At 52.9% G+C, this 24,177-nt stretch overlaps 10 protein-coding genes across 10 annotated transcripts; 3 read left to right on the top strand and 7 right to left on the bottom strand.

Annotated features, from left to right (window-relative positions):
- Nucleotides 1-279: 279 nt before the first annotated feature.
- On the bottom strand, nt 280-970 carry BDZ83DRAFT_594058 (phosphotyrosine protein phosphatase; the record flags this gene model as incomplete). Its single annotated transcript, XM_060506690.1, has 3 exons — nt 280-552; nt 642-733; nt 829-970. The coding sequence occupies 3 exons, from the start codon at nt 968-970 to the stop codon at nt 280-282; spliced, it is 507 nt and encodes a 168-aa protein (XP_060357721.1).
- Nucleotides 971-3,628: 2,658 nt separating this feature from the next.
- Nucleotides 3,629-3,962, top strand: BDZ83DRAFT_552075 (uncharacterized protein; the record flags this gene model as incomplete). The annotated part of the gene is made up of 2 exons (XM_060503499.1): nt 3,629-3,860; nt 3,928-3,962. Coding segments are annotated over 2 exons (267 nt in total), but the record flags the coding sequence as incomplete, so codon positions are not given.
- A 548-nt stretch (nt 3,963-4,510) lies between these two features.
- Nucleotides 4,511-5,572, bottom strand: BDZ83DRAFT_545654 (capsule polysaccharide biosynthesis protein; the record flags this gene model as incomplete). The annotated part of the gene is made up of 2 exons (XM_060503445.1): nt 4,511-5,362; nt 5,438-5,572. Coding segments are annotated over 2 exons (987 nt in total), but the record flags the coding sequence as incomplete, so codon positions are not given.
- A 2,107-nt stretch (nt 5,573-7,679) lies between these two features.
- On the bottom strand, nt 7,680-9,200 carry BDZ83DRAFT_758506 (glycoside hydrolase family 54 protein; the record flags this gene model as incomplete). The annotated part of the gene is made up of 1 exon (XM_060515045.1): nt 7,680-9,200. One exon carries the CDS (start codon nt 9,198-9,200, stop codon nt 7,680-7,682), a length of 1,521 nt encoding a protein of 506 aa, XP_060357718.1.
- A 681-nt stretch (nt 9,201-9,881) lies between these two features.
- BDZ83DRAFT_201338 (uncharacterized protein) lies at nt 9,882-10,282 on the bottom strand. Its single transcript, XM_060501656.1, has one exon. The coding sequence runs from the start codon at nt 10,199-10,201 to the stop codon at nt 9,983-9,985; it is 219 nt and encodes a 72-aa protein (XP_060357717.1). The 5' UTR covers nt 10,202-10,282; the 3' UTR covers nt 9,882-9,982.
- A 1,046-nt stretch (nt 10,283-11,328) lies between these two features.
- BDZ83DRAFT_758505 (uncharacterized protein) lies at nt 11,329-12,501 on the bottom strand (the record flags this gene model as incomplete). Its single annotated transcript, XM_060515044.1, has 1 exon — nt 11,329-12,501. One exon carries the CDS (start codon nt 12,499-12,501, stop codon nt 11,329-11,331), a length of 1,173 nt encoding a protein of 390 aa, XP_060357716.1.
- A 626-nt stretch (nt 12,502-13,127) lies between these two features.
- On the bottom strand, nt 13,128-14,343 carry BDZ83DRAFT_643928 (acyl-CoA N-acyltransferase). The gene has a single exon (XM_060509707.1). The coding sequence runs from the start codon at nt 14,074-14,076 to the stop codon at nt 13,345-13,347; it is 732 nt and encodes a 243-aa protein (XP_060357715.1). The 5' UTR covers nt 14,077-14,343; the 3' UTR covers nt 13,128-13,344.
- A 2,650-nt stretch (nt 14,344-16,993) lies between these two features.
- BDZ83DRAFT_594050 (uncharacterized protein) lies at nt 16,994-18,367 on the top strand (the record flags this gene model as incomplete). Its single annotated transcript, XM_060506688.1, has 1 exon — nt 16,994-18,367. One exon carries the CDS (start codon nt 16,994-16,996, stop codon nt 18,365-18,367), a length of 1,374 nt encoding a protein of 457 aa, XP_060357714.1.
- Nucleotides 18,368-19,240: 873 nt separating this feature from the next.
- On the top strand, nt 19,241-20,300 carry BDZ83DRAFT_724805 (uncharacterized protein; the record flags this gene model as incomplete). The annotated part of the gene is given in 5 exon segments (XM_060512695.1): nt 19,241-19,528; nt 19,568-19,599; nt 19,609-19,770; nt 19,796-19,963; nt 19,994-20,300. Coding segments are annotated over 5 exon segments (957 nt in total).
- A 695-nt stretch (nt 20,301-20,995) lies between these two features.
- Nucleotides 20,996-21,535, bottom strand: BDZ83DRAFT_713427 (uncharacterized protein; the record flags this gene model as incomplete). Its single annotated transcript, XM_060511633.1, has 1 exon — nt 20,996-21,535. The coding sequence occupies one exon, from the start codon at nt 21,533-21,535 to the stop codon at nt 21,053-21,055; it is 483 nt and encodes a 160-aa protein (XP_060357712.1). The 3' UTR covers nt 20,996-21,052.
- Nucleotides 21,536-24,177: the final 2,642 nt, after the last annotated feature.

Here is a 24,177-nt window from a genome sequence, read left to right as displayed (position 1 = left end):
TCTCTGCCTTTCCTTCTCTAATAATGCAGCATAATCACTTGGGCAGCGCGGCAGGCTGTTCTCAATGGCCTACCCACCCCTCTTGCCCCTGTCCTGACGCCTTGTCGTGGACGAGATGATCGTCAACTACAAGCCCATATTTGGCACCCAGCCAGTCAGATCTCTGCTGCAACGCGTGACGCCGCCCCCAAGTCGTGTTTCGCGGCGCGTCGCCGACCGTTTGTCCTCGCCTTCTGGCTCCAATCCTCTCTCCGTCTTGATCGCGAATCCACGGTCCTTCTATGCTTTGGGGTCGACATTGGGGAAGACGTGCTTTAGAAAGTTTGTCGAGAACCGTGTGCACTGCTCATAGGCCTTTGCGAAGCCCTCGTCGCCACCGTAGTAAGGGTCGTTCACCACCTCCGACCTCGGTCCTCCAGAAAACTCCCCAAACAGCATCACCTTGGCCTTTGAATCGGTGTGGCCTCGTTGTTGTAGGTTTTGGAGGTCTCGTAGGTTGGATCGATCCATGGCGAAGACGTAGTCGAACTTGTTAAAGTCTGATGGGGACACCTGCACATTGCGGGAGCGTGGCGGTCAGCAAGTCTGTTCTCTCTTCGAATCCGCCCGGGCGCACCCAGAGAGAGGGAGCATTATTGTACCTTGCGACCAGCATGGTAGTAATCCGTTATGCCGTGGTCTTCGAGCGTCGCCATGGTTCTGTCATCTGGAGGATCGCCGACATGATAGGCCGCTATTGTTGCGCAAAAAACCGCGTCAGCTTTGCTTTGCGCACGAGAATTGGTAGAGGAATTGTGTTCATCATGACGTATCCGCCATATTTCGTACCTGTGCCGCAAGAATCCACCTTTGAGATGAGGCCCTTGTACTGAGGCTTTTGCGCAAAGTTGCGAAACACGCCTTCTGCCATTGTCGAACGGCAAATGTTGCCGGGGCAGACAAAGAGGACTGATACCGGTTGTTCCGTCATGATTTCTCCGTAGTTGTCTGGGGGAATATGATGTGAAGGAGAGTGGAAGTTGTCGCGCCTTTAGCCAAGGTGGACTTTGTTCAGGTCCGACTGCCCCGCGGCCGCCAATCTGGGATGGAGGGGCACTGGCGTACCGTGTCTGAGTAATCAGATCTCGCACGGCAGGCACTGTAGGTGGGTCCGCCATTTCGTCACCGACTTCTTCGCGGAGCCAGCGATTCCGTCTTATCATCAACCACCTCTGCAATCCCGACTTACATATATATCGCTCGCTACCAGACTTCGCATGCTTTGCTATTCGTCTCTAACCAACTTAGCTTTGCACTTGTCTGCAAGTAAGACTGAAAGGGCCTGGAAGCTCGCCGTCAACCAACTTTATGCTTTCTGAACCCCAGTACGAGAGAATCCGATGTTACCCACGCGAAGCTGGGCAAGAGTCGTGGCACCACTGGGAAAGGTTTTCTCCTATCACAGATTAAAGTGGCTCTGTGCCTCGACAGCTATGCCGAAGAAACAAAGTTGGGATGGCTCCAATTCGAGAGCCGAACTCTGCAGTCTACGGTCGAACCAGCAACAAGGCAGGCACCCGCTTCGGCCGTGAACCCGTCTCAGTTCTTGACTTCGAATCATCGTTCAGCATGCGTCGATGCAATCGACTATGAAAACGGTGACCACCTCAAGTGGACGTCGAGAATAGAGGTGAACCTCCACGGCCGCTGTGAGGGCGACTTGCGAGGAACGAATCAACATGCCACGTGCTAGCGGCCTCGGATTCGATACCTAATCTCGCCGCCAATCTTCTGCCCGGCACTCCGTTTGCATTCCTGTGCACTACAATCGCTGGGCAACCCATCGGCTGCGGCACCTGCCAAGCTCACAATAAATCTCAAACTGCTACTTGGATTCGGGCAAGTCGGGAACGAAAACGGGAGTGTATTAAGCAACGATCAGCTTGAGACTGTCGCTACGGTTTGACGCTTGCCAATCCTCCTGAGCATGCGGAGTCTCGAGGACCGGAACAACCAATTGCTTGCCCGTCTGGCATCATATCTCCGAGTAACGCGTTTCCTACAAGCGCACGGCAACGTGAGAGAATCCTCGTGGCGCCTCCCACTTGCCACCAGGATGAAGGCTTTTCCCAGCCGGAGATCAAACGGCATACTATCAGGAGAAGAAACTGTTCAAGGCAACACTGCTCAGGCAAACATAATGAAGCTAGCGGCTCACAATGTCCGAATTTCTTCTAGAGTTAGACGTTCCATGTTGGTCGCTTGGTGGATAAGAGTATGCATCCAGAGCCTGCGAGACTAACGAAAAGGATGAAGAAACCAATTTCGCATGGCCAATAGACCCGGAACGCACGGCCTCGGCCATCCGGTTGATAGCTTCGCCTCCAAGATCACCACGCCGGTTGTTCTTCACGTCTAATCATGCTTGACTCATGATCCCCCAATCTTACGTTTGTGGTCGACTCCATTTCTCTTGACGAAAGGCCACTGCTCCAATAGCTGAAAAGTGCGACTGGACGAGATGATTCGCAGAGACTGGCAAGCATTCGTCCGATATTCTGGTCGAGGCACGGGAGGGCACGGGAACACAGGCCACACACCATGCGAGAAGCGTCGGACGGCTAATGCAGGTGTTTCTCAGTGCATTCCCTGCACCAAAGAATGGAGCACTTCGATTGGCCAAGCGTCTGATCTTCCTCTCTCCGACCTGCAGGTGACAGGGGCCCGCGAGAAGCTTAGTTGATGCCGGATGAGCTTAACCAACTTCCCCTGAGCCTGCGTTCCTCAGAGTGAAGACCCAGGCAACTGGTCGTCAACGTCATGTATCTGAGACCTTGAGGGCGCATTCGTCGGGAAAGACGAACAGTTACTCGGAAAAAGTCCAGACTCCAGCGATTCCACAAGAGGGCATCTCAAACCTCAAGCTGGTCAGCTCGTCCAGCCTCCAGGGCCCTTGCCTGCGCTTCGGTTTCCGCGCGCAGACGTTTGCGGAAGATCGACCACAGCTCGGAACCGGAGGATGGAGGATTGATGCTACCGACTGACCCTGAGTCCCCTCTAGCCGCCTTTGTTCACGGTCAGAGGGAAGACTAGCACCTGCGCCACGACTACTAGACAGCACTGCAAAACGAGCCAGTCCGAGCGGTGCATTTCGTGAGAGCTCCAGCGGCTTCACGCCAAGTGAGCTGTGGCGGCCGATCATCTCTAGACTGACAGTAGACATTCTGCCACAGAAGGGATGACAAGGCTCAAGTGAGCAGCTAGCTATCTGAGGGTTTTTGGCCCGCTCGGTTGAATCCTTCACCAATAATTCCCATCACTGTCCCATCCGTCGTCTTGCCTGATCCGGGGTGCGAGACAGCTACGGCGCGCCGGCGTAGACCGCGTCTTGGCTGCGTTTGGAGCTCTCGGCGGTTCACCTCTATGAGCTTGTGCCATTCCGGCGACCGGTTGCTGTCGATGCCACCGTCTTGGCGTCTCATTCGATGCTCTTTATAAGACCACCTCGTCCTCTCTCGCAACCGGTTCATTACTTTATCCCGCTTTGCCTCTGCTCCTCCACGTCTTATCAGCCACTTCACCACACCTCGACATCCCGAACTTGCTTCGATCCAACCTCGGCTTCGAACCAACACAGCAAACCGCCAAGATGAAGTACACCATTGCCGTATCTTTCCTTGCCGCCCTTGTGGCCGCCGAGACCATCGATCAGCTTGTTGCCGAGATTCCCACTTGCGCGGTCACTTGCATCCGTGACGGTGCCCAGTCTGTCAACTGCGATATCACAGACTTTGCCTGCTCTTGCGGAAAGGTCGAGCAGCTCACAGCCAAGGTCGTGCCCTGCCTTGCTTCCTCCGGCTGCAGCTCAACAGATCAAGCCAGTATGTGCCCTCGCAAAGCATAGGAAAGACCTTTCAGTTTTGAGCAACAGAGCTAACACATCTCCAGCGGTACTCCAGCTCGCCTCTCAGATCTGCGCCCAGGTCGCCGCAGGAGGCACATCTTCCGGCACCGCCTCGGCTGGCTCCGTCACTGCTGCCGCGACTACGGCTTCCGGCACATCCACCTCCCGCAGCGGCACTGCAACAGGGGCTGCCGTCACCACTACAACATCACCAGCCGCCGCCGGCCGGGCCCAGGTCGCTGGCTGGGCTGGAGCCATCGCCGCAGCCGCTGCGTTCGCTCTCTAAATCCTATTCTTTCACCTGCCAGTCATGGCCTTGATTTAACAAACTTTTACGTCATCCTTTGTAGTTGCTATACCCAATGCAAGTGGAAAGATTGGGACTGCGGAGTTTATAGGGAAAAGAGAAATAGCCAGCACACCTGACGATGGGAGTCTTGTTGTAGTTGTACGCGCATGCATATCTAGTTCTATCAGCTGATTAGTGGTAATGTAAACCTAAAGAAACATTCATATCCCAGATTGAATCATCTACAAATGCGCCATGGCCTCCTCTTTATCATCATCTAATGTTAATACCGTCTAAGTCTATGGGGTATCACGAATCCCACTATTCATCCCCTCGTCTTATCCAAGTCCGAATTTGCCCAAGGCACTTCCGTCTCCGCCATCCGCACCATCTAGCCATCCATGCAGGTCATCCATGGCAGCAAACTGCGCAGCATACCTCATACCCTCGCGCCGCCTCTTCTCAACCATCTTCCAGTTCCACGCGCCGTCGTCCGCGACATCACTCAAATCAACGCTCTCATCCCCGACACCGTTCTCGCCGCCCTGCCATCCGCCCTCGGTCGGCCTGTGCGGCAGCAGCTCGCTCGCCTCAAGCGCGACGGCCGGGTGCACCGTCAACCGCCCAATCTTGAAGACGTACTTGCTCACGCCCGTGGCGTAAATCTTCTTCTCCCAGTCCGCGCTGTTGGTGCTCGCGTCGCCGCTGGCGTTCCTCCGGACCCGCGCGGTGCCGAATTTCGGATCAAGCCACTCTGTCGGACGCGCGGTGCCCTTGGGGACAAAGTGCGTGACAATGTACAGCCACTTGCGGTCCCACGAGAGGATGCGGGACCACATCTCGTAGGGGGCGTAGGCCGTGATCTCGCGGCGGAAGGAGCAGTGCACGGCGCCGAGCATGATGCCGAGGGGGCCGCGGGCTGGTTTCTCGGTTTTGGGATCGAGGACGAGCTTTGTCGTCGCGTTGTGGGTGAGTTGGCGGAACCCGGGGCGGAGGAGGTAGGTGCAGAGGTGGGTGCGGGAGACGTCGAGGTCGGAGAAGTAGGTCGAGTTGGACTTGTGGATGTTATAGTCTATCTCGGTGATGGGGGCGTGGGATTGAGAGATCATGGGGCGGAAGAGGGAGCGCGGGCCGAGGCGTGGGGATTTGCGGATGAAGAGGTGGTAGATTATTGCGTGCCATACTCGGTACTGTTCATGGGTGTGTTAGTCTCTCTTTCATTGGTCTTCTATCTATAGATAGGGAGAGAAGGAAGGTTAACGTACGGTCCAGACAAAGGGCATGTTCTTGAGGTTCAGCAGGGCAAAGATGAGCATGAGGATGCGGCTGAATTTGCCGGGGCCGGTGAAGAAGCTGGCGAGGACGATGCGCCAGTGGATCTTATAGGCGGCATACGCCAGACCGCTGGCGCCGGCGAGGCGGATGAGGCGGACGACGCGGACGGGGACGCGATCGAAGTCGGCCTCGGTGCGCGAGGCCTTTGCGATTGCGGACGCCATCTTGTGTGTCTGTTTTGCTGGTGGTGTTTCTCCTGGATGACTGAGGCCTTCACGAGGCGGACGTCTTCTTATTCGCGACGCCGGGTGTCTGCCGTCGTCGAGTCGGAGAAGAAGACGGTGAAGATGGGAATATGCGCTGGCGGAGTGCGCCTAGGAGGAGGACGACGAGGACGAAGGCCCAGAGGGGGAGGGAACGGAGGTGGCACCAGAGGGTGGTTGAGCATTGGGCGAGGAGGGAGTTCGCCATGGGTTGGTGATGGGATTTAAATTTCGAAGAATGTATGGATTGCGCGCTTGTCTACCGGGTCCACGGAGCTCTTTTGCGGGCCTCGCACCCCCCGGTCGCTTTGGTTGGGATCGTTTGTTGGTGTTGTTGGGGTCGGAGCGCGAGCGCAAATTATCGTCGATTGGCAGCGATAAGTGACGGAGGACCCCCACTCCTCAAACGGGGTTCGGTGTTTTTTCTTAGTGCCATGGTGCCTGTTTGCCCTGGCGTCACAGCGTGGGATGCGCGCTGCACTGTCATGGAAAGTCTGGGCAAAGCTGCTGGACCTCGGCTCAGCCTTTTAGGTTGTTTGTCACCCCCCCTGAAAAAGTTCGATTCCATGAAATTTTCTTCTAGAGCCAAGAGAGAAGCCAGACTGTAGTCGGCCTCGGTCGAATCGACAAGGTTTGTGCCATCGGAGAGTCGGGCTGAATTGGCATTTGATTCTTAACTCGGATCCCTCGGTACCTGAAGCTTCTTCACGCTCTTCATCTACATTCCTAAAAGTTTGGAATCTGTCTACTGCGGCAGAGTGGCCAAGCTACCATGCCGTTGTCAAAATCCAAAGTGGGTAACTACCCATCTATTAAGGCACACGGTTATTCGGCGCAGTTCTTGGGTATACTCTCCCGTTCTGTTCAGGAAGTGCCCCCTAAAGTGAGTTTTTGTCGGCTCCGAGATTGCAAGATCCGGCCGGGGAGGAAGCCAATCAGACCGGGATTTGTGGGCCACCACCAGTCGGCTCGGGTGTCATGAATAGCTGGCGATGACCCATTCGCGGCCTTGCGATCTTATGTCATCGCGCAATCCTACCCAAATATGCTGAGCGCCTTTACATGACAACATGACACTGTGAAACACCATTGAACTCCCAATTCATATACTCAACGTCGTATTTCTATAGCCGTTCTTGCAAAAGAAATCGGGCTATGGATAGGATCGTAAGATACGCCTGAGGTATGTAAGACCCTGGTGCAAGTTTAGAGACTACGAAGTACGAAGTATATACACTCTGTTACTACTGCTAATGCACCGTGGATGATCAAACAATCCTTGCCATGTTTCACCACTAATGCAGTCATGTCCGGATTCGCCGAACTCGCAATGTTTACGAGTTCGTTCACTGCATTTTTAACCCCATCAAAGGGGAGCGAAAAGGGCCACAGAGGCCCAACCCCCAGGCTACATGATCTCTTGGAAGACAGGGTTGCCACTCCATCAATATGGGCGACAGGTCGAGTAGCTCTGATTCAAGCGATGACTGCTCTTGTTGATGATGGAACTTGCTGACAAGTAGCACCGCCAGGTCAAGTTTTCTCAATGGTTAGTGTGCACGGCTCCAGAGGCATGGAAGTGTACCAGTAAGTGAATGTCTCCAAGTTCATGACCTGGGCTAGTTGTGAACCCACAACCATCATCTAGATTAAATCTTCCTGCCAGCAGCACCACTGAAGGAGTTTAGAGGCAAGTGATGTGAACATGGAGTCTGTCTGGGAGTCCAAAATCCAATTTGACCTCAACTCTCAAGTAGGATCACATAATGACTGGTTGCTGCAACACCGGTTTTGATAAGTGTGCGATATCAATGAAGCCCAGTGGGCGATTTGAATGCATTAAAGACTACATGCAGCAGCAACTATCCCCAAGACATCTCACAGGTTCGTCTCAACAAGTCGTATGCTCGACTGACCCCTCATTGTCAGGACAACCCCCATCATCTCACACCCAAACTTTACTCTTGACTTAAGCAAAGCCAGTAGCGATAACCCAGCTCACGTCCGCGTTGAAGGAAGTAGCAGAGTCAAAAGTGTGAACACCGCCGTTCCTCGCAGCGTATCCCAGGTTGTTGTAGTGGCGGAAGTAGGTGGTAGGGTAGCTCCACGCACGGAATGAGCTGCCAGTACCGCTGATACCAGACTGCGTGCAGAAGGTAGCATCCTCCTTGAACTGCTTGGAGCCGTCGTTGGCGTTGACGGCCAGCTCGAAGTTGTAGTGGCGGATGAAGCTGCCGGGCGTGTCCTTGGACTCGAACGAGTAGCATCCGCTGTTGCCGAGGCCGGTGCGGACGGTCCAGCTGGCCTGCTGCTTGAGTGCCGTGGTGCTGGACGAAGTAACGACCTGGGTGTTGACGGTCGAGCCGGTGTGCGCGAGGTAGCGGTCAGTGTAGCCGGAGGTGGTGGCACGCAGGGAGATGGAGTTGCCGACGGTGAGGGCGGTACCGCTGTTCAGGGACGTGGTGGCGTACTTCGCCGCGACAATGTTGGCCTGGACAGAGTTCTCTGTCGCGTCGGAGGGGTAGCCGGAGGTCATGACGCCCTCGTAAAAGGTACCCTGGCCGCTGACGCTGTTGTCACCGCCGATGCCGAGGATGATGGCGCCCTCCTTGCTCATGGGGTTGTATCCCGACGCGTTGGGCCGCACGCCGCTGTAGTACGTGGTCAAGCCTCCCGAGGCGGCGTTGGCGCCGCGGAGAGCCCAGAGGTTGGGTCCGCCCTTCACGACGGCGGTGAAGAAGCGGTTCGTGATGGTCGGGTCGCCCGGGTTGTTGGCGGGGCTGACGCCGGAGAAGAGGCCGTTCTCGAGATCGGCCATCAACCAGGGTCCGCTGCCGGCACCCGAGCCCCAGCCAGTGTTGTCGCCAAAGTAGATGGCCTCCATGTGGCCGTTGCCAGTGTCGGTGCTGCTGGTCTCGGCGTTGCCGTAGTCGAAGCAGCAGCCGCCGTTGTAGTGGGTTCCATCGAGGACGGCGTACATGCCCTCGGCCACGTCGCCGATGGCGGTGCCCACAGCGGCGTTGTTACGGTAGCCCGTGCCGGGAGAGACGAAGACGCCGTAGGCCTTTTGGCCGTTGAGGGTGACGGGAGCGCCAATGGCGCTGGCGAGGTTGTCGTTGCCATTGACGTCGGGGCCGCTGAAGGCGCCGCCGGGGGCTTGGGTCAGGTGGTTGCCCTTGCCGGACTGATCGTAGATGACGGAGATGAGGCAGGTCGTTCCGGAGCAGAAGGTGTCCTGAGCGGCCGCGTTGGCGACGCCACCGGCGGAGAGGGGCGCGATGTTGGTCGTGGCGCCGTCGGAGCCGCGCTTCACCTGGTAGAGGGAGCCAGTGTAGGCGCTGTAGAGGGCGCGGGTGGTGCTGTGAGCGGCGATGCAGGGGTTGCCGCCGGAGGCGTAGATGTCGCAGGGACCGGCGGAGACGAGGGAGCCTGTGGCCACAAGGGCGAGGCCGAGTGCGTAGCCGCGCTCGCGGATTGGCTTGGACAACATGGCGAAGGGGGAGAGACGACCTTGGATTTGCTGGCGGAGAACGGGAGGGGAGCTGTCACTGACGAGGGGAATGTCTGTGGGATCCTGGGGAGACAATTCTCATGATCCGACGACTCGGGGCCATCGTGTGTCTTTTAAACACCGCGAGGTGCTTCACGATGGCACGTTCCTTGTGATCCATCTTCATCTCATTTCGTTGACAATGTCCGTGATGTTGGATGAAGGGTCGCACGGGATCCCCAAGCGCCAATAATTCCCTCCAATGAGCAGAGGGCGCATGTCAAATGCCGCGCTATTACGACCTTCCGAACTGGTGTTATACGTGCGCTTCGAGTCGTAGTGGGATTCTATGGCATGCGTCTGGGTCGTTTCTCCGATGAAGACTCTGGTGCTGGCGGGCAGCGGGGAGGGTGGCCAGATTGGTTCTAGAGTGCGGGGGAAGAGGGCGGATGACCGGCACTGGAGAGTGGTAAGTCTGGAGATGAAGCGATGGACCGATGGAGAGGCATATGGTGCGGCTGTCCGGTAAAGGTCAGAGCGACATCTCTTCTCCCACGTCCTGCGCGGTATACGTCAGGGGAGGGGGGCTGATGGAATCGTGGTATAATCGGAGCTAGTAAAGGTAAGCATTTGCCCAGTCACCTAGTTGCGGGACATCGACAACCTCCCCGGAACGTCCGACCTGCTTTAGTCTCTGATCTTGGCTTTTGCTTGGCTCTTGCGTCCCGCTCCGCGTCCTCCACACGCGCCTCGGCATCAGGTACCAAGCCCTCAACTGCCATTCATCTTTGCGGTAGTCGGTTTGAAGGTCCAGATGTCATCCATGACCCTGGTCTCCCTTCCATGTTGCCAAGTTGATGCCAAGTGAGTAGGTCAATGTGCCCCAGAAACTCGCAAAGTCTTGGCTTGGGGGAAGAGGAAAGGCCGCGCGGACAAACCCCAGAACCCCAGATGCAACCCCAGACTCGGAGACAGGGGTGGAAAAAGACAAGACGAACCATTTTACCCCGCCGTCGGCCCGTATTCTGGGCCGGGGTTAGGTTCACGTGAGCTCCCTCCCTTGTATGTTTAGCTCACGCTACCTGACGTGTCTAACCTTGAAGCATCTGAAAGTTGGAGCGTCTAGTCCACGAACCCAGGAACCCCTCGGTGTTTTCAGCATATCCTTGACGCACCAAAGAGGCTTATTAACAAGCGCTTCCTGGAGAAGCGCAACGGTTCCAAGCGAGCCAACGAGTGATCAGCCTTTGGCGACTTGGAGTGGCAGATCATGAAGCTATTGACCTCCCTTGCGTCAACGGCTTTCTCGGTAGGATTGACGGATGGTTTCTAGTAGTGGAGAAGGATCATTTAGACTGATCCCCATGCCCACGTCCCGGCGCCATGGTGCGAATGCCGAGGGGCGCTTTACCCCGCGTACGTTAAGCTACCCAATAACCTCACATCGCAACTTTGATTACTAGACTATTTACATAGCCGCCACTGTCTCCATGTCTCACCATTGAACAGTATCATTAGAATTATTGCAGCCTAGTGGCAATCGCAGACAGCGATGCAAACGTTTGGCTCCAAGCATGGGATCGGCAAGAGAAGCACGACGGAATATCATGGGACGAGGCCAGTGGTGCCATGCGCCGAGCTATGCCTGCGCTGATCTCCCGTCTGAATGTTCTTGGCAGGAGCCGAGCCAATCATGAACGCAGTGAAAATATTTCGACAGCTGAAATCCAGAAAAGCTTGGGCGAGACCACCCTTTCGACAAGTTTATTTGACTAGGGACCTGGGAGGGATCGAAAAGATTGGTACGAATAAGCGCTCCATCTCACATTCGTAACATCGCCGTCCGAAGTGGGTACAGAATGCAGGTCGCATCAGAATCCTAATGAGCAACCAGTTACCAGGAACAAATACTACTCCATGGACTAGTTTCAATGCCACTAAGCAGACATTGAAGCCCCAAAAGACTTCCTTGAATGATCTAGGTTCTATCATAGTCTTCGGTCTAGACCTCTCGTTGCCTTGGGGTAAAGCTCTCGAAACATGCTGCTCTTGACAACGATTCATACCCTTACCCGCCTCTATGGATGCTCTCTATCGGTTTATCACCACTGACCCTTGACCCCATATCTCAGAACGTAGTCCAGCCCTGAGGTCTCTTAGCCCGTGCCTCTCCATATCTCAACCAAAACGCCGCTGACTCCACCGAGGCCATCCAACACAGGGCCGTCAACATCTGTCTCCTCCGTCCTGTCCTCCAGCTCTCATTCCGGAGAAGCCAGCGCTCGACCAGGCAACCAACGCCTTGCACCATGAACACAGTCCACAGACCCACGGCCTGTGTCCACGCATACTCGTCCAGTGTCAAGACGACCCCACACCAGGCATGCCAAACTCCGCTGAGACTAAAAGCCGCGAGTACACCGGCGGCCTTGCCGGCATCTTTTCCAAACAGACGCGTGAAGAGGGCTCTGGCGGGAACGTACCCTAGATGTTGAAGGAATGGCTGTGCCCCGTGGTGCCAATGAATGGCCCAGAAGCTGGAGAAGCTATCTGCTGCCCACGGCTGGAAGAAGAGCTTGTTGGGGCAGTGGGGATGAAATATGAAGTGAATGCCCTCTAGACCATGCTGAATAGCAAGCAAGCCGCACATGACCTTAAGCTCCGTGACAGGAAAGAGATATGTCAGAGGGACGACGAGCAGTGGGCCGTACGTCCAAGCCGCGCTTTTTGGGATACTCTTTCGCTTTGACTCGTCCACGGCGATGTTGAAAGACGCATACCTTGTCTCCGACCCAAGCCGCCAGACATAAGAAGCAACAGGTCTCCAGCTTGTCAACCCGTAGACCACTTCCTCTTTCCCAACCCGCGGAACAGGCGGCTTTCTCACTCGCGCGATTGTCAAGTCCCAGCACTTGCACGCGTAGAAAAAAGTCGGTATACGCAAGCAGACCTGGGAAATCACGTCGTCTGTCGGCATGAGCAGCGGGAGCGCCATGACGTAGGCGCCCGCCGCCAGGCCCGTCGCCCGCGTCACGAAGATTGCATGCTCTTTGGGGAAGAATCGGAATGGCTCGAGGCCTCGGCCCTTCTTCCGTGCGAGGCGGGCTTGGAGTCTCCAGTCTTCGATGGCGGTTAGGGCAAGGCAGGTTAGGGAGGTGAAGTAGAGGACGATGCTGGTGGTGATGTGAACAAGGAACGATATGGTCGGGTTCGTGATGAATTCGGAGTTGTATATGGAGATAGTTGTCAAGATGGCCGACCCCAGGAAAATGACAATGTACCAAGCCAGCATGTCCCCCATCGTGAATTTTCTGAGAAGAAATGAGCGAAAGTGCCGTATGAAGTTGGAGGTCCCGTTCTGGTCACATCAATGACGCGGGTCTCGTCAAGTAAATAACAGGTGGCTAAGTGCGTTGCTTTCGGCAGCCAAGTGTAAGCGCTAGCGACTACTATGATATTAGTATACGTGTTAAAAGGGTATGTACTCTACAACGATATTCAACAGGGATGAGGGCGGTAATTTGAACATGGCCAGAGGTTCCACACCAATGTACATGACGGGCTATCAGGTGTTAGGATGAGGAGGTAGCGAGAGGAAGTAGAATATCTCAATGGATGTAGCTGAGTTCTGGTGTTACGCAGTACGAGCTGAATGATGTTTATTGAATACTCTGGCATGAGCCTTTATGACGAACTATCTGACTTCTAAAGGACTTACCTGATGTCAAGTTTAGTTTCGACTATTATCAAACCAAGCTTTCGAAGTTCTCAACTTTTCAGAACACTACGCATAGTAGGATTTTGATACTAGATCAGTAAGTTCAAGATCGATAACCGGTGGGCAGTTCTACGTGTCTCGGCGGCCGAGGCCCATAGCATTTTGTGTGGTGTTACCATCACGCACTGAGATATCTAAGTGGCTTGATGCAGGGTCACTGAGTTGCATGCGTCCTTGAAACTTGACTACCAACAAAAGCAGACAACTCCTCAAGTTCATATTTGCGTCTTTGGAGCACCATAACCAGAGTTGTGATTTTTGTTTTGCCACAGCTGGTATTTCATTTTCAGGTTCAATACCACACACACCCCCTAATATCCACTTCATGAACGTGCTTTACTGTCAAGGAAATGCTTTCGGCAGATGTTATGATTTTGCAGAGCGAAGCATATACCGAAACGTGTATGTTCCCCAACCAACTTCGCCGCCTGTCCCGACTGGTGCCCACTCAGCGAGATCATATTCACTCTTCCCAACCTCCTGGAATCCAGCCTTTTCGTAAAGTCTGTAACTTGAGGGCGAGGCATGGATCCAACATGCAAGACTCTGTGAGTCAATTTTCTCAAGCCCATGCTGAAGCAGCCTGGTCCCGATGCCTCGACCTTGGTACTCAGGATGCGTCGCCAAAGCCTGCAGAACCATGTACTTGGTTCCCTCCAGTTGCCGAGATTCCCACGAAGTCATGTCTTTATGCATGATCCCACCTAAAACTCGCGCAGGTTCTCGAGGCATATCCTTGCCAGACCGAGCTTTCTCTTTGCTGAGGTTTGGATCAGATGGCGCCTCAGAGGATTTGCTGTCATCTGACTTCTTTTGCTCCAGTTCCTTCTTAACCCAACACGACCAGCCCAGAAGTTTTCCATTCCCCTCAACTGCTTTGAAGAGCTTGGTAGTAGAGGGATTTGTGAGCCAGTAAAGGACCGACTTGCGCATAAGATTTTGATGAGCGCATTCTTCACGGTTGAGAAGCATTAAATTAGAGAACTGGTCGGATTCGAAAGCGGCAGTGTGGATCGCAACGAGGTCATCGACGTCACTGGGTTCCACCGCACATATTGATACGTGGTAATGGGTGTCTTTAGAATCTTGATTGCTCATGATGGTGGAATGTCTGTGATCCAGTGGTCTGAAGAACTCAGCGAGGGTACACGTAGTATTCGGTACATTTAATCAAGAGTCGAGTTGAGAAGCGTGCAGTTGGAAAGAAGAAGGTCAAGAAGCGGGGTAGCTGTGCCACAGCTCAATGTGAACGACCCCGGTCACGTAAGCCCTGGAATATCTGTCACTTAGATCAAGAACCAACATACCTTTTCTTCGAATACATTCTCGAATGCGAGACTCAAAATTGACCCCGAGGCCCACCCCATGCCCAGGCTTGCGGAGCATGTAGAATTGACTTAGGTTTGAGAACCATCAACAGGGATTCATCGTTTCTTTCACTTCTACCATTTTCTCAATCCTTATGCCAAGGTAGTTGCGACTGACTTATGAGACTTTCAAAGTGATACTGCAGACGATAATCAGACAAAGTTGCTGGGTGATGTATATTCCGCCAACAAACTTTGCTCTCGCACCTGCAAGAGAGTTAATTCCATCAAGAGTTTAAGTCAGTGGAAACCAGAGGCTCAGTGATACTATAAGGGTGATTATTGTAGTCCTAAGCCGTTTAATGTCTTCTCTGAGGTTGGAATAGAAGAGCGATCGGAGCGATCGATCTGCAATGAGCCGAAACCAGCGCTTTTCTATCCACTAGAAAAACGACAACCCCGTGAGACCTCGTGACGAAGTCCTATTTTCACTTTGCATCGCTGCTGTTGGTTTTGTGTCTTCAATTGGGACTTTACGCAAGGTTTGGTGCTAAGTCATCGGGCCGACATGACTATCAATAACTAAAGTGACTACCCTGGATAAGATTTGTCACTGTCATACCCAGCCCACCGGGTCTGTCGTGCAGTTTTGACAGTGTTGGTAAATTCCGCGACACGTCCAAGCATAACAGGGTCTTCAAGTCGAATCAACTTGACAGCTGAGATAGTCTGACAATGGCACACGCTGTGAAGACCTAGCCTCGCGCGATGCAATGGCAGAAGCCCATTGTGATGCCCCCGTGGCTAAAGACAGCCATTGGTCGTCAACGCCGACCTGATCAGAAGAGAGGCATCGAGAGATGTCATTTAACCCACAGAAGCAGACTTGCTAAGATGATTAGTGAGCCGATAGGTCAAGTCCATCATCATTGCTGCCATCGGAAAACATAATTGAGATTTGGCGTTACCTAATAGAGGGATTTGGTCTCCGACAACAAAGGGGCTGGTGGGTCTTCCAACATGCATGATGCAGAAGACCGAACCTTGAACTTGTTAATGTGCATTTGCCTCTGGACTACTGCAGGAACCAGTAGCGTAAATTGATTCTCAAAAGATCTGGTGAAGCCTGGTCGGACCATACGTTCATTGTTACACTCCGAAGAAAAAGGAAAAAACTAGCAATGGTACCTGACCAAAATTGCCAAAAATATAAATAGCGTGGTGGCTTGCCATGCAACTACGATGATTCTGGCCTAGCTTCGGTCAACATCAACACAGCTGGTCAAGCTACCTTACTCGATGAAAGAAATCAGCTGCCATTGTGGCAGCTTCCACAGACCATTGAATCCGAGTCGTCATCCCGATTTCCGAGGGCGCCTTTTGCACGGTCGCTGACGCGTGTTCATCACTGGGACGACGACGGCCCGTCGAGCATCAAAGCCACAAGAAGACCCCGACTCTTGGCTTCGCTGGGCGCCATCGGCAGCCAGCTCGCCGTGCACGCTGACATGCTTGGCACGGATGCCAATATCTCGGATTCTGCACAAACAATGTTTACTTGCTGTCACTTACACGCGGGCAAACAATGAACATGGGCCTTCAAGTTGCGGCCGCAAGCGTAACACATGACCCTTAAGCTCAGCAACTCGCATATATAGGTGGCTGCAAAAAGCCGTTTTAGGCTTTTAAGTGTAGTTTATGGGCTTGACCGGTCAGAGTTACACGGTTTCTCATCGTCGAGAAGTGGATGTGTGCATAATCGTATCTGCACCGTTTAGGTAGAGCAGGCGAGACTCTCAAGTGACTCCACCCTTTCTCGCGGTTGATCTGATGATTCCCACCTTTGCACTCAGTCGGCCATTCTCCTCATCGAACCTCAGCTCACCTGAAAGATGCTAATTGATGCAGCGTCTGTCTAACGGCTAGCTAATGGGTTCATATCATGCTCGGTCGACCTAGACTAGGTCTAGCTTACAGGAACGAGGATCAAAGCGCTACAGGAGATCCCGAGTTACCCGCTCTGGCGTTTTTGGGACTAATTGGGACAAAGCCACCCATTTAGAGCCGCTTCACTGTTGGTTCGATCAATGAATCAGGGATAGGGCAACAAAGGAAAAGTTCCAAATCCCAATAGAGCACCTCTTGAAACATTCCACTTTCTTTGTGGGATCGACATACCCGCCTGCCCCAGACTCCCGTTACTCGCGAATCGCGAAAGCAGTGAGCGGGACGGTGCTTCAGGAGAGTGACGATGTGGACCTCACTTACACTGGCCTTTCTCGACTCCGACCAAGTTGCCGACACTACGGAGAGGACTGCACGGAGATCGGTCTCACCGTTCACTAAGAGCTCTGACCTCTGGCAACCTGAACTACGGATACGATGGGCCACACTTCTGGGAGGTGCTCAGAGCTTGTACGAGGCGATAGTCGGCCAACGGGTGCCGTAATACGCTCCAAAGAAGAAATGTCAGCTCAATGTGGTCTAAACCCGCGATGTCAGAATACGCCGCCACATATGACCGCAACAACAACGGTATATAACCAGCGTTTATCTCCACGTCCATTTGGTTATTCTCTCTTCATCTCAGCAGCTTCGATCACTTCTCACCTTGAGTATCACATTCTCTTCTCCTCTAGAGTATCTCCTTCAACAACATTCATTCAAACCATCTGCTTCCAGCTCAACGTCAGCCTCGTATCATCAACATGCGTTACTCCTTGAACATCATCGCCCTCGCGGCTCTCGCGTCGGCCGCGCCCACCACCACCGCCCCCATGGACTTCGATGCCATCATGGGTGCCGCTGCGCCCACTCTCACTGGACCTCCTGCCCTTGCCACTGGTCAGACTGGCATCTACAACGCGGCTGCTGCATCTTCATCTGCCGCCGCTGCTGTCACCGGCGTCGCTTCTGCCAGTGCCACTCAGTCCGTCGCTGCTCGTGGCCTCGACAAGCGCACTTTCTGCTTCTTTGGTTTCTGCTGGGGATCTCCCTCGACCACATCGGCCGCCAAGACTACTTCGATCTGCACTACGTCGACCACCCCTGCTGCTGTCACTACTCCCAAGACTACAGCTCCTGTCACAACTTCCGCCGTGACCACTGCGACTGCCGCTACCATCACCACTGCTCCTACCGCGCCTTCGACCTGCACCCCGGTCAGCTGGACCAACACCTTCGCATTCACCACCGCTTCTGGTTGTGCTGAGCCTTTCGAGGTTGGCACCTACTGCGGATTCATCAACCCTGAGGACCCTTGCGCTGTCCAGCCCGATGGATACGGTACCCAGGTCCAGCCCGACACCGTCGAGGCTTTCCAGTCCTTCGCCCAGTTCCACAAGGAGGCTCAGTCGGCCGCCAACCCTTCCGGATACGCCAACACCTTCAAGGACCTGAGCGCCGCTGTCAACGCCAACAGCTACCTCGGCCTCTACACCCTCAAGAGCTACGACGTTGCCGCCTGCGCTGCCAAGTGTGACGCCACCAACCTGTGCACTGGTATCAACATCTACGTCGAGCGTGACCCCTCCATCAACCCCTCCGGCTGCTCTTGCACCAACCCTGCCTCCATCTCCAACTACAAGTGCACTCTCTGGGGTTCTGGCGTCGACAAGGCTGCCGCTGTCAACACTGGCCAGACTCGTGATGGCTTCCAGGTCGTGATCACCGGCTCCAACGGCTACGAGAAGACCAACACCACCACTCCCACCACTCCCTCCGGCTGGACCAACCCCCAGGGCTGCGGCGGTGTCGTCCACTCCCACCCCAGCACCTGCATGGGACAGAAGTTCTTCCCTGGTCCCTTCGATGCTAGCCTCTGCGCTACCTACGCCGCTGCCCAGAACGCCCAGAACTCCAAGTCTGTCGGCCTCAGCTCCTGGGCCAGCTTCTTCGGCTACAGCCCTCTGAAGTGCAACTTCTTCAACGCCTTCATGGTCAAGCAGAACGGTATTGCCAAGGGTACCTACTGCAGTCTCTTCACCCAGCAGTACAACCCCTCTGCTGCTTCTTACACTCCTTCTTTCTCCGCTGGATTCTCCTGGAGCATTGAGAGCTCCTGGTCCTTCTGCTCCAAATAAGCGGTGTTTCTGACAGATTCGCCTGTCATTCGCTCATTAATCTAGAATATGGTATCGGTTGTAGACTTTGCATAGTCCGAATTGTTGGTCACTTCATTCGTTAATACTGTACATTTAAAGGTCATGGCAACTAGAGTGGGGGATTTCTATCACATATTTAATTTAATCAAACTTCGTTCTGCAAATCTGTTTCCCTCTCACTTCGCAATGTGCTACTACATTTAGGAACAAGCAAGACTCACCAGCAAAAACCCCTTCGATCTCTCACATCAAACTGAGATAACTTTCTGCACCAAACTGAAAGGGTTATGTGTACGAGTCTCTTAGCAGGGCCCTACATTACGTAGATAAAGGCACAACATACTCTGGTGGGATAGAAGGGAGAGTAGAGCCCCCTACTTTCAACAAAAAGTGTATCGGGTGCCACACGATGCGAGGTTCATTGAAGCGGATCGACATGCAACTTTCTAGACAATTAGTTTTATGTGCACACTGTTTAGTGTGGCCGGCAAACCAATTGCAGTTAACACTTCAATGGTCTCTTACCAAATAATACAGAATCCGTTGCGTAACGAAAGCTCGTATCATGGAATCCGCAATGATACGTAAATCTCTTTGATGGAAATTGGAAGACCTTCTCATTGAGCATGGCCAATCCTCGTGCACTCCAAGATCTCATCGACCAGATTAATACTTGGCGAGTGTGTCCAGGACGAAAAGTTTCTGCAAGACTGCGAGTATTAAACCTACACCCTCATTCTACAGCATTTTGGCTCATTGAAGTCAATATTTCTGGGCTCTTGGTGCGACTAAACACCAACCTACCAATCCTGCAAACTTGACCCCCTGGGCTGCCACGGCACTGCTGACGACATGGGTGGACAGCCATCTTGGATTCACACTCAATACTGTCGGGACCTTTATGCCCGCAGCCTTCAAGCGGGAGGCGATCTCGAGGATGCTGGCGGCGTCTTTCCTGATGTTGCCATTTGGGACGACAATGGCAACAGACTAGGACGATACCGCACCAAGCTGGGCGACAAGATAGCCCAGAGCAGCGAGCGCACCGTCAAGATACCGAATAATGAGAACAAAGGGCAGATATCTGATCCCCAATATGTCATGTTGAGTCACGATACCGACGCAACATGCATCGCAATGGTCCAAGTTTCCAACGGCAGACTCAGTGGGACGGTATAGGGCGATACTGGATACAAATGCGGCCAAGCATGGTACCACAGCCAGCGGAAATTTAAGGGTGATAACCTCATGAACCAGTGTGTCTGGTTGGACTCAGATCACTCCCATCCCAATTTCAACGCCAGAGCTATGAGTTTTCACCTCAGAGACATGCTGCCTTCGCCCGACAAGTTGAAATTTTACAATAGCGAGTTGTCCTACATGTGTACCTCGGTACTCTTTCTGGAGGCATCTCGTACCAGACGGCATTGTACCATTCTTCTACCCAGTTTTGAAGTACAACAAGGACTCCATCAATCCGAAACTTGAGGGCACAAATGAAAGTCCTATCGCAGCCCTGGATCGCTTCAAGTACAACAAGGACGTATACACGCAGCAGGGTGAATCGGAAAAGGAGTATTAAAAAACTCATTCCAAACGCTTGAGCAAGAGACAAGGCTCGAACATGGATCCTGACCACTTGGTCTTGACCGAGATACCGGGTCAGACGGCCCGGGAGATCTGCGAACACCCCAACTCAGTTGGATATGACATCGTCTCGTTTGTCGACAGGAAATACTGCGATCTCACAAAGAGGAAACTTTACGATCTTTGTGCCGGTAGCATCACGATCAATTGTTTCGATGTCAACAATACGACTGTCATTGGAGCTCAAGTTCTCACAGGGAGGAGTAGAAGCTCCACCAAGGGTCAAATCGCAAAGCTTTACAAAACAAGGGCTCACTGTAAATGAAGGTTCGTACATGTAATTCCTGGCCTTTCAGTCAAATTGTAGAACGTTGTGGGCATTTTGGGGTGATACGGGAAGATATGCGGCAAACAGTTGACATTTTGTTGACTAATTCTACCATCGAGGGTTTCTTTTCTAGTTTGATGTTAACATACCCAGTTGAACAAAGTTTCAGTCATAAGGACATTGAATCACATACACCTACTGCTTGTCCTGTGTCAATGGATGTCTGAATTCGGAAGACATGGAGGTCAAAGATCACGCCCACTCGTATGCATGTGATAGGGGTACACTCCGGCGGCAGCTTGGGACTCGGAGCAAGTATACATGCCCGTCCGTCTGCTGTCCCTGCGTTCCTACCTTCCTTTTGCGGCAATCAGGCCGGCACAGAGACCGAGACTTCCACGGCTCTCTCCACCTCTCGGCTCTCGGGCCTCGCCTTGGCGGATCAGTTCCTCAAAGGATTGTATGTGACGAGTAGAATTGGTACTTGTTTGATATCAGTGGTCCGCGATAGTTGCTAAATATTGATTTAAGCGAGAGAAGAGAAAAAGCGACGCAGCGAGTGTCCAACGAGGTCGAACTAGGTATCACAAGTTTGCGAGCAGTGTAGTAATTTGGCCTTCTAGAACGCATAGTATCGTTTGAGCGCGAGTGAGTCGACAAGCTTCATCGCAAGCGCACAAGCGAGCAAGTTTGGTGGTTGGGTATTTTCTATTTGCCGGCTGTCATGAACATAGCAACTCCCGCGTGGTCTAAAACAAAGCAATCGGATTCGTGGAGTTGGCAGTTCGCTGCTGCGCCACGTCCCAATGTTCCATAACGCAAGTCCCGTTGAATCTGAAAACGTCTACCACGGCAAATGGCTGCCCTCCACCCACGAGATCCATGCGGTAGTGAATGAAAGCGATATTGTCCTGGAAGTTCTTGTTCATGATGGTGTAGTTAACCGTGTTCGGAGAGATAAAAGGCTCGAGGACGGCAAGAGAGTTCGCGCGGCCGGAGAGAGCGCCAGGGTTGTGCTGGATGTAGTCCTCGGCGACGTGGTTCAGGAGGGCCTTGGTTGCATTTCGTTCTTCGTAGAAGGCTTGCATGAACTCTCCGAGGATGACCTTTTGCTGTTCTGGTGTTGCCGGACGAGGAGGGCAGTACGGTGCGGAGCCTTGACGCGGGGCGAGGGCACTTGTTGTCCAGGCGAGGGCGCTGACGCCGAGAGCGAGTAATGAAGATGTCCGCATTGTGCTGTGTTTTTGTGTGCTGTGTGCTGACGTGGTGTGTTTCTCCGTGTGGTATGTATGTAGGGCGATGTTCTTGAGGGTGTCGATCGGATTGATCTTATAGAAGAAGCGGACTGCAGAAGAAAGAAATGCCGATAATCAGATAGATTAAATGGCTCTTGGTAGGAGAAATAGCAGGTTGCAACACTGATAGGAGTTCATCCAAACTGCGCCATGTGCCTCAATGCTAAGAAACTCTATTACTATAGACCCCTGTTGATCCCTGCTCAATGCCATTGGCAATGACCAGAACTGGGAAGTCGCAGTCGGGTTACGGAATGACCAATGGTTTAGTGAGCGTTTTACTCATAATGTCCTATTTGTATAGCCGGCGGGATTACTTGGATCACGAATACTCAGTGTCAATATAGTGCTACCTCAATGGGAAGGATAATCTTGAAAGAACATCGACCTCTCGATCCCTCAAAACTGTGTGGCAATAGGGTCCGATCCTATACTTCAATCCTGCAAGATTGACTATTCGAACGATCTGAAGTGCAACAGACGAGGCATCAGCTCGATTCTGGAAGCGTTTAAAGAATGGGGTCCCCTGGTGACGATCCTCAGCCCATCGGCACAGTGCCGAGCAAGGCCCGCGGTAGCGCATGGTTTCTAGGTTTCGGGAGTGGATACCGAAGCAGATGTTCCTGGACTAAGTCATCTATATCTTTCTTGACACTTGTTGACTAATCTGAGGTGATGACAAAAAGTGCGGGAAACTGGCATCAAATTGATTCCGATAGGCGGTGCTCGCACCTATATCGAGACCGTAGAGAAATCCTACCTCACTAAAGGTACCTAGTAAATAAAGCTGCATGCATATGACACTAAGGCAACCCAAGTTCCAACGTGGGCTATCTGCAACATGCATGAAGACCACATCACTAACACCGCCGCTGTTCACGTTGTCAGAATAACACATAGCAAAACCCAAAAGGGCACCCCGAAAGCTACTCACGCGCGGTTGTGACTCGAAGTGTGTCTATTGGCACCGCGACGGTCACTTTGAAAACCCAGGCAAGGAGCAATGCAACAAAGGCGCTTCCGAGGCCGAGAGCGCCGCAGACGAACACCGGACCAGAGGACTTAACCGCAGCGGTGCCACGAGCACAAGAGAACTGCTTGCAACTATCGCCGCGGCGAAATTTCCAACCTTCCGACTCTTTCATTGCGATTGCGAACCAGGTCCCAGTCATAAAGTCTCCACTCTGACTATCGAGTCAGCGTCGGCGTTTGCAATGTGAACGAGGCCTGAGCCCACAGCCACCGGCGGCATCATAAAAAACCGAAACGAGTTGATAGAAGCGGCACTCGCTCGATTGCTCGTTTCAGGGGGCTTTCATTTTGTGAACGTGGATTGCCTTATTGCTAAGTACTACGCAAACAGTATATCAAATCATGTCCTTGACCGGTGAAGACATTCTCTGACTAGCTGACGGCGCATGAATGGGAGAAAAGCCACCTCTCGACGCCTTGGACGTCTTTTCTGTGAGAAATGAATAAAACATCTTAGCCAATCAAAGCGCAGTACTACTGACTTATCAGCATTGAATGGTTGTAGAAACACTTAACATTGTCCTGTGAGTTGCCCAAGAGCTCATCGAGCAGGTTAGAGAGCATCTCTGTTTGCTCGTCCCGAAAAAACTAAATGGTTCGGCATTACTGCATTGTCAATCAATCCGATCTAGCATTCACCTGAGGCGCAACATTGTGCTGAGGCCCAAGAAGGAATGATGCACACAGATGCATGTGGCCGAACCTGGAAAGAACTAGGAAACTTGGATCTGACCCCCGCAAACATGAGAAGACGTCGTGCCCAGAATGTTTTCTAGGTCGCAATTACTGTTTCTAGATTGATGGGTGAGTCCAGCTTTGCTTCGGGAACAAAAGATGTTGTTCTTGTGTGCTGGCAGGGATTGATTCCGATGCTGGTGTGCGACGATTTCGTCATCTGGCCTCGACGTTGGTGAAGCTGAAGGCATTGTGTAAGTGAGAATGCGTAGATCAATTTTATACGGCAATGCTGCCTACCCCCTCCCTCTGGAAGTGGAAGCGCGTGTTTGGGCTTCGCCTGGCCAGGTTTCCTTGCAATATTGATCCCGAATCAGATGGGATCAGTCTCACAACATCTGTGAGGTAGGACAAAAGGGATGAAATGTGACCGTTTTCCTGTAAGGGGTGACATGCCGGTGACTACACCTGCCTGCTCTCAGCATTCCAGAAATAAGTCCTCCCGGAAAAACTCAACAAAGAGCAATGATTTTGTTCATTCGCTCATCTGAAATTCTTCGAAGGACTATACGGCCCCGATTTACGCAGTATCCGAGCGGCCTGATTTAGCTTCCGCTTGGGGCTGAACTATTGATGTGACGGCGGTGGGATCTACGACAGCGACAACTGAGCTAACCATGTATGTTCATTGAGACAAACGCGATAAATTACCAGCAACGCGTCTTTTCTAGTCATAAAAGGGGTGGCCCACAACCCTTGGACGATGCTCTGGAACGCAGCGTTGGTATACAAGGGATGAACACTCCCTCGGAGGAAAACTCTCAAAACCTCACCCACAGCCTTTTCTCTTTCCCCATGGGGATCCTTTCTAG

This window comes from Colletotrichum acutatum (assembly GCF_030867785.1).
Source record: "Colletotrichum acutatum strain CBS 112980 chromosome Unknown BDZ83scaffold_234, whole genome shotgun sequence".
Taxonomy (NCBI): Eukaryota; Fungi; Ascomycota; class Sordariomycetes; order Glomerellales; family Glomerellaceae; genus Colletotrichum; species Colletotrichum acutatum.
This window is presented reverse-complemented; position numbering and strand designations above follow the sequence as displayed.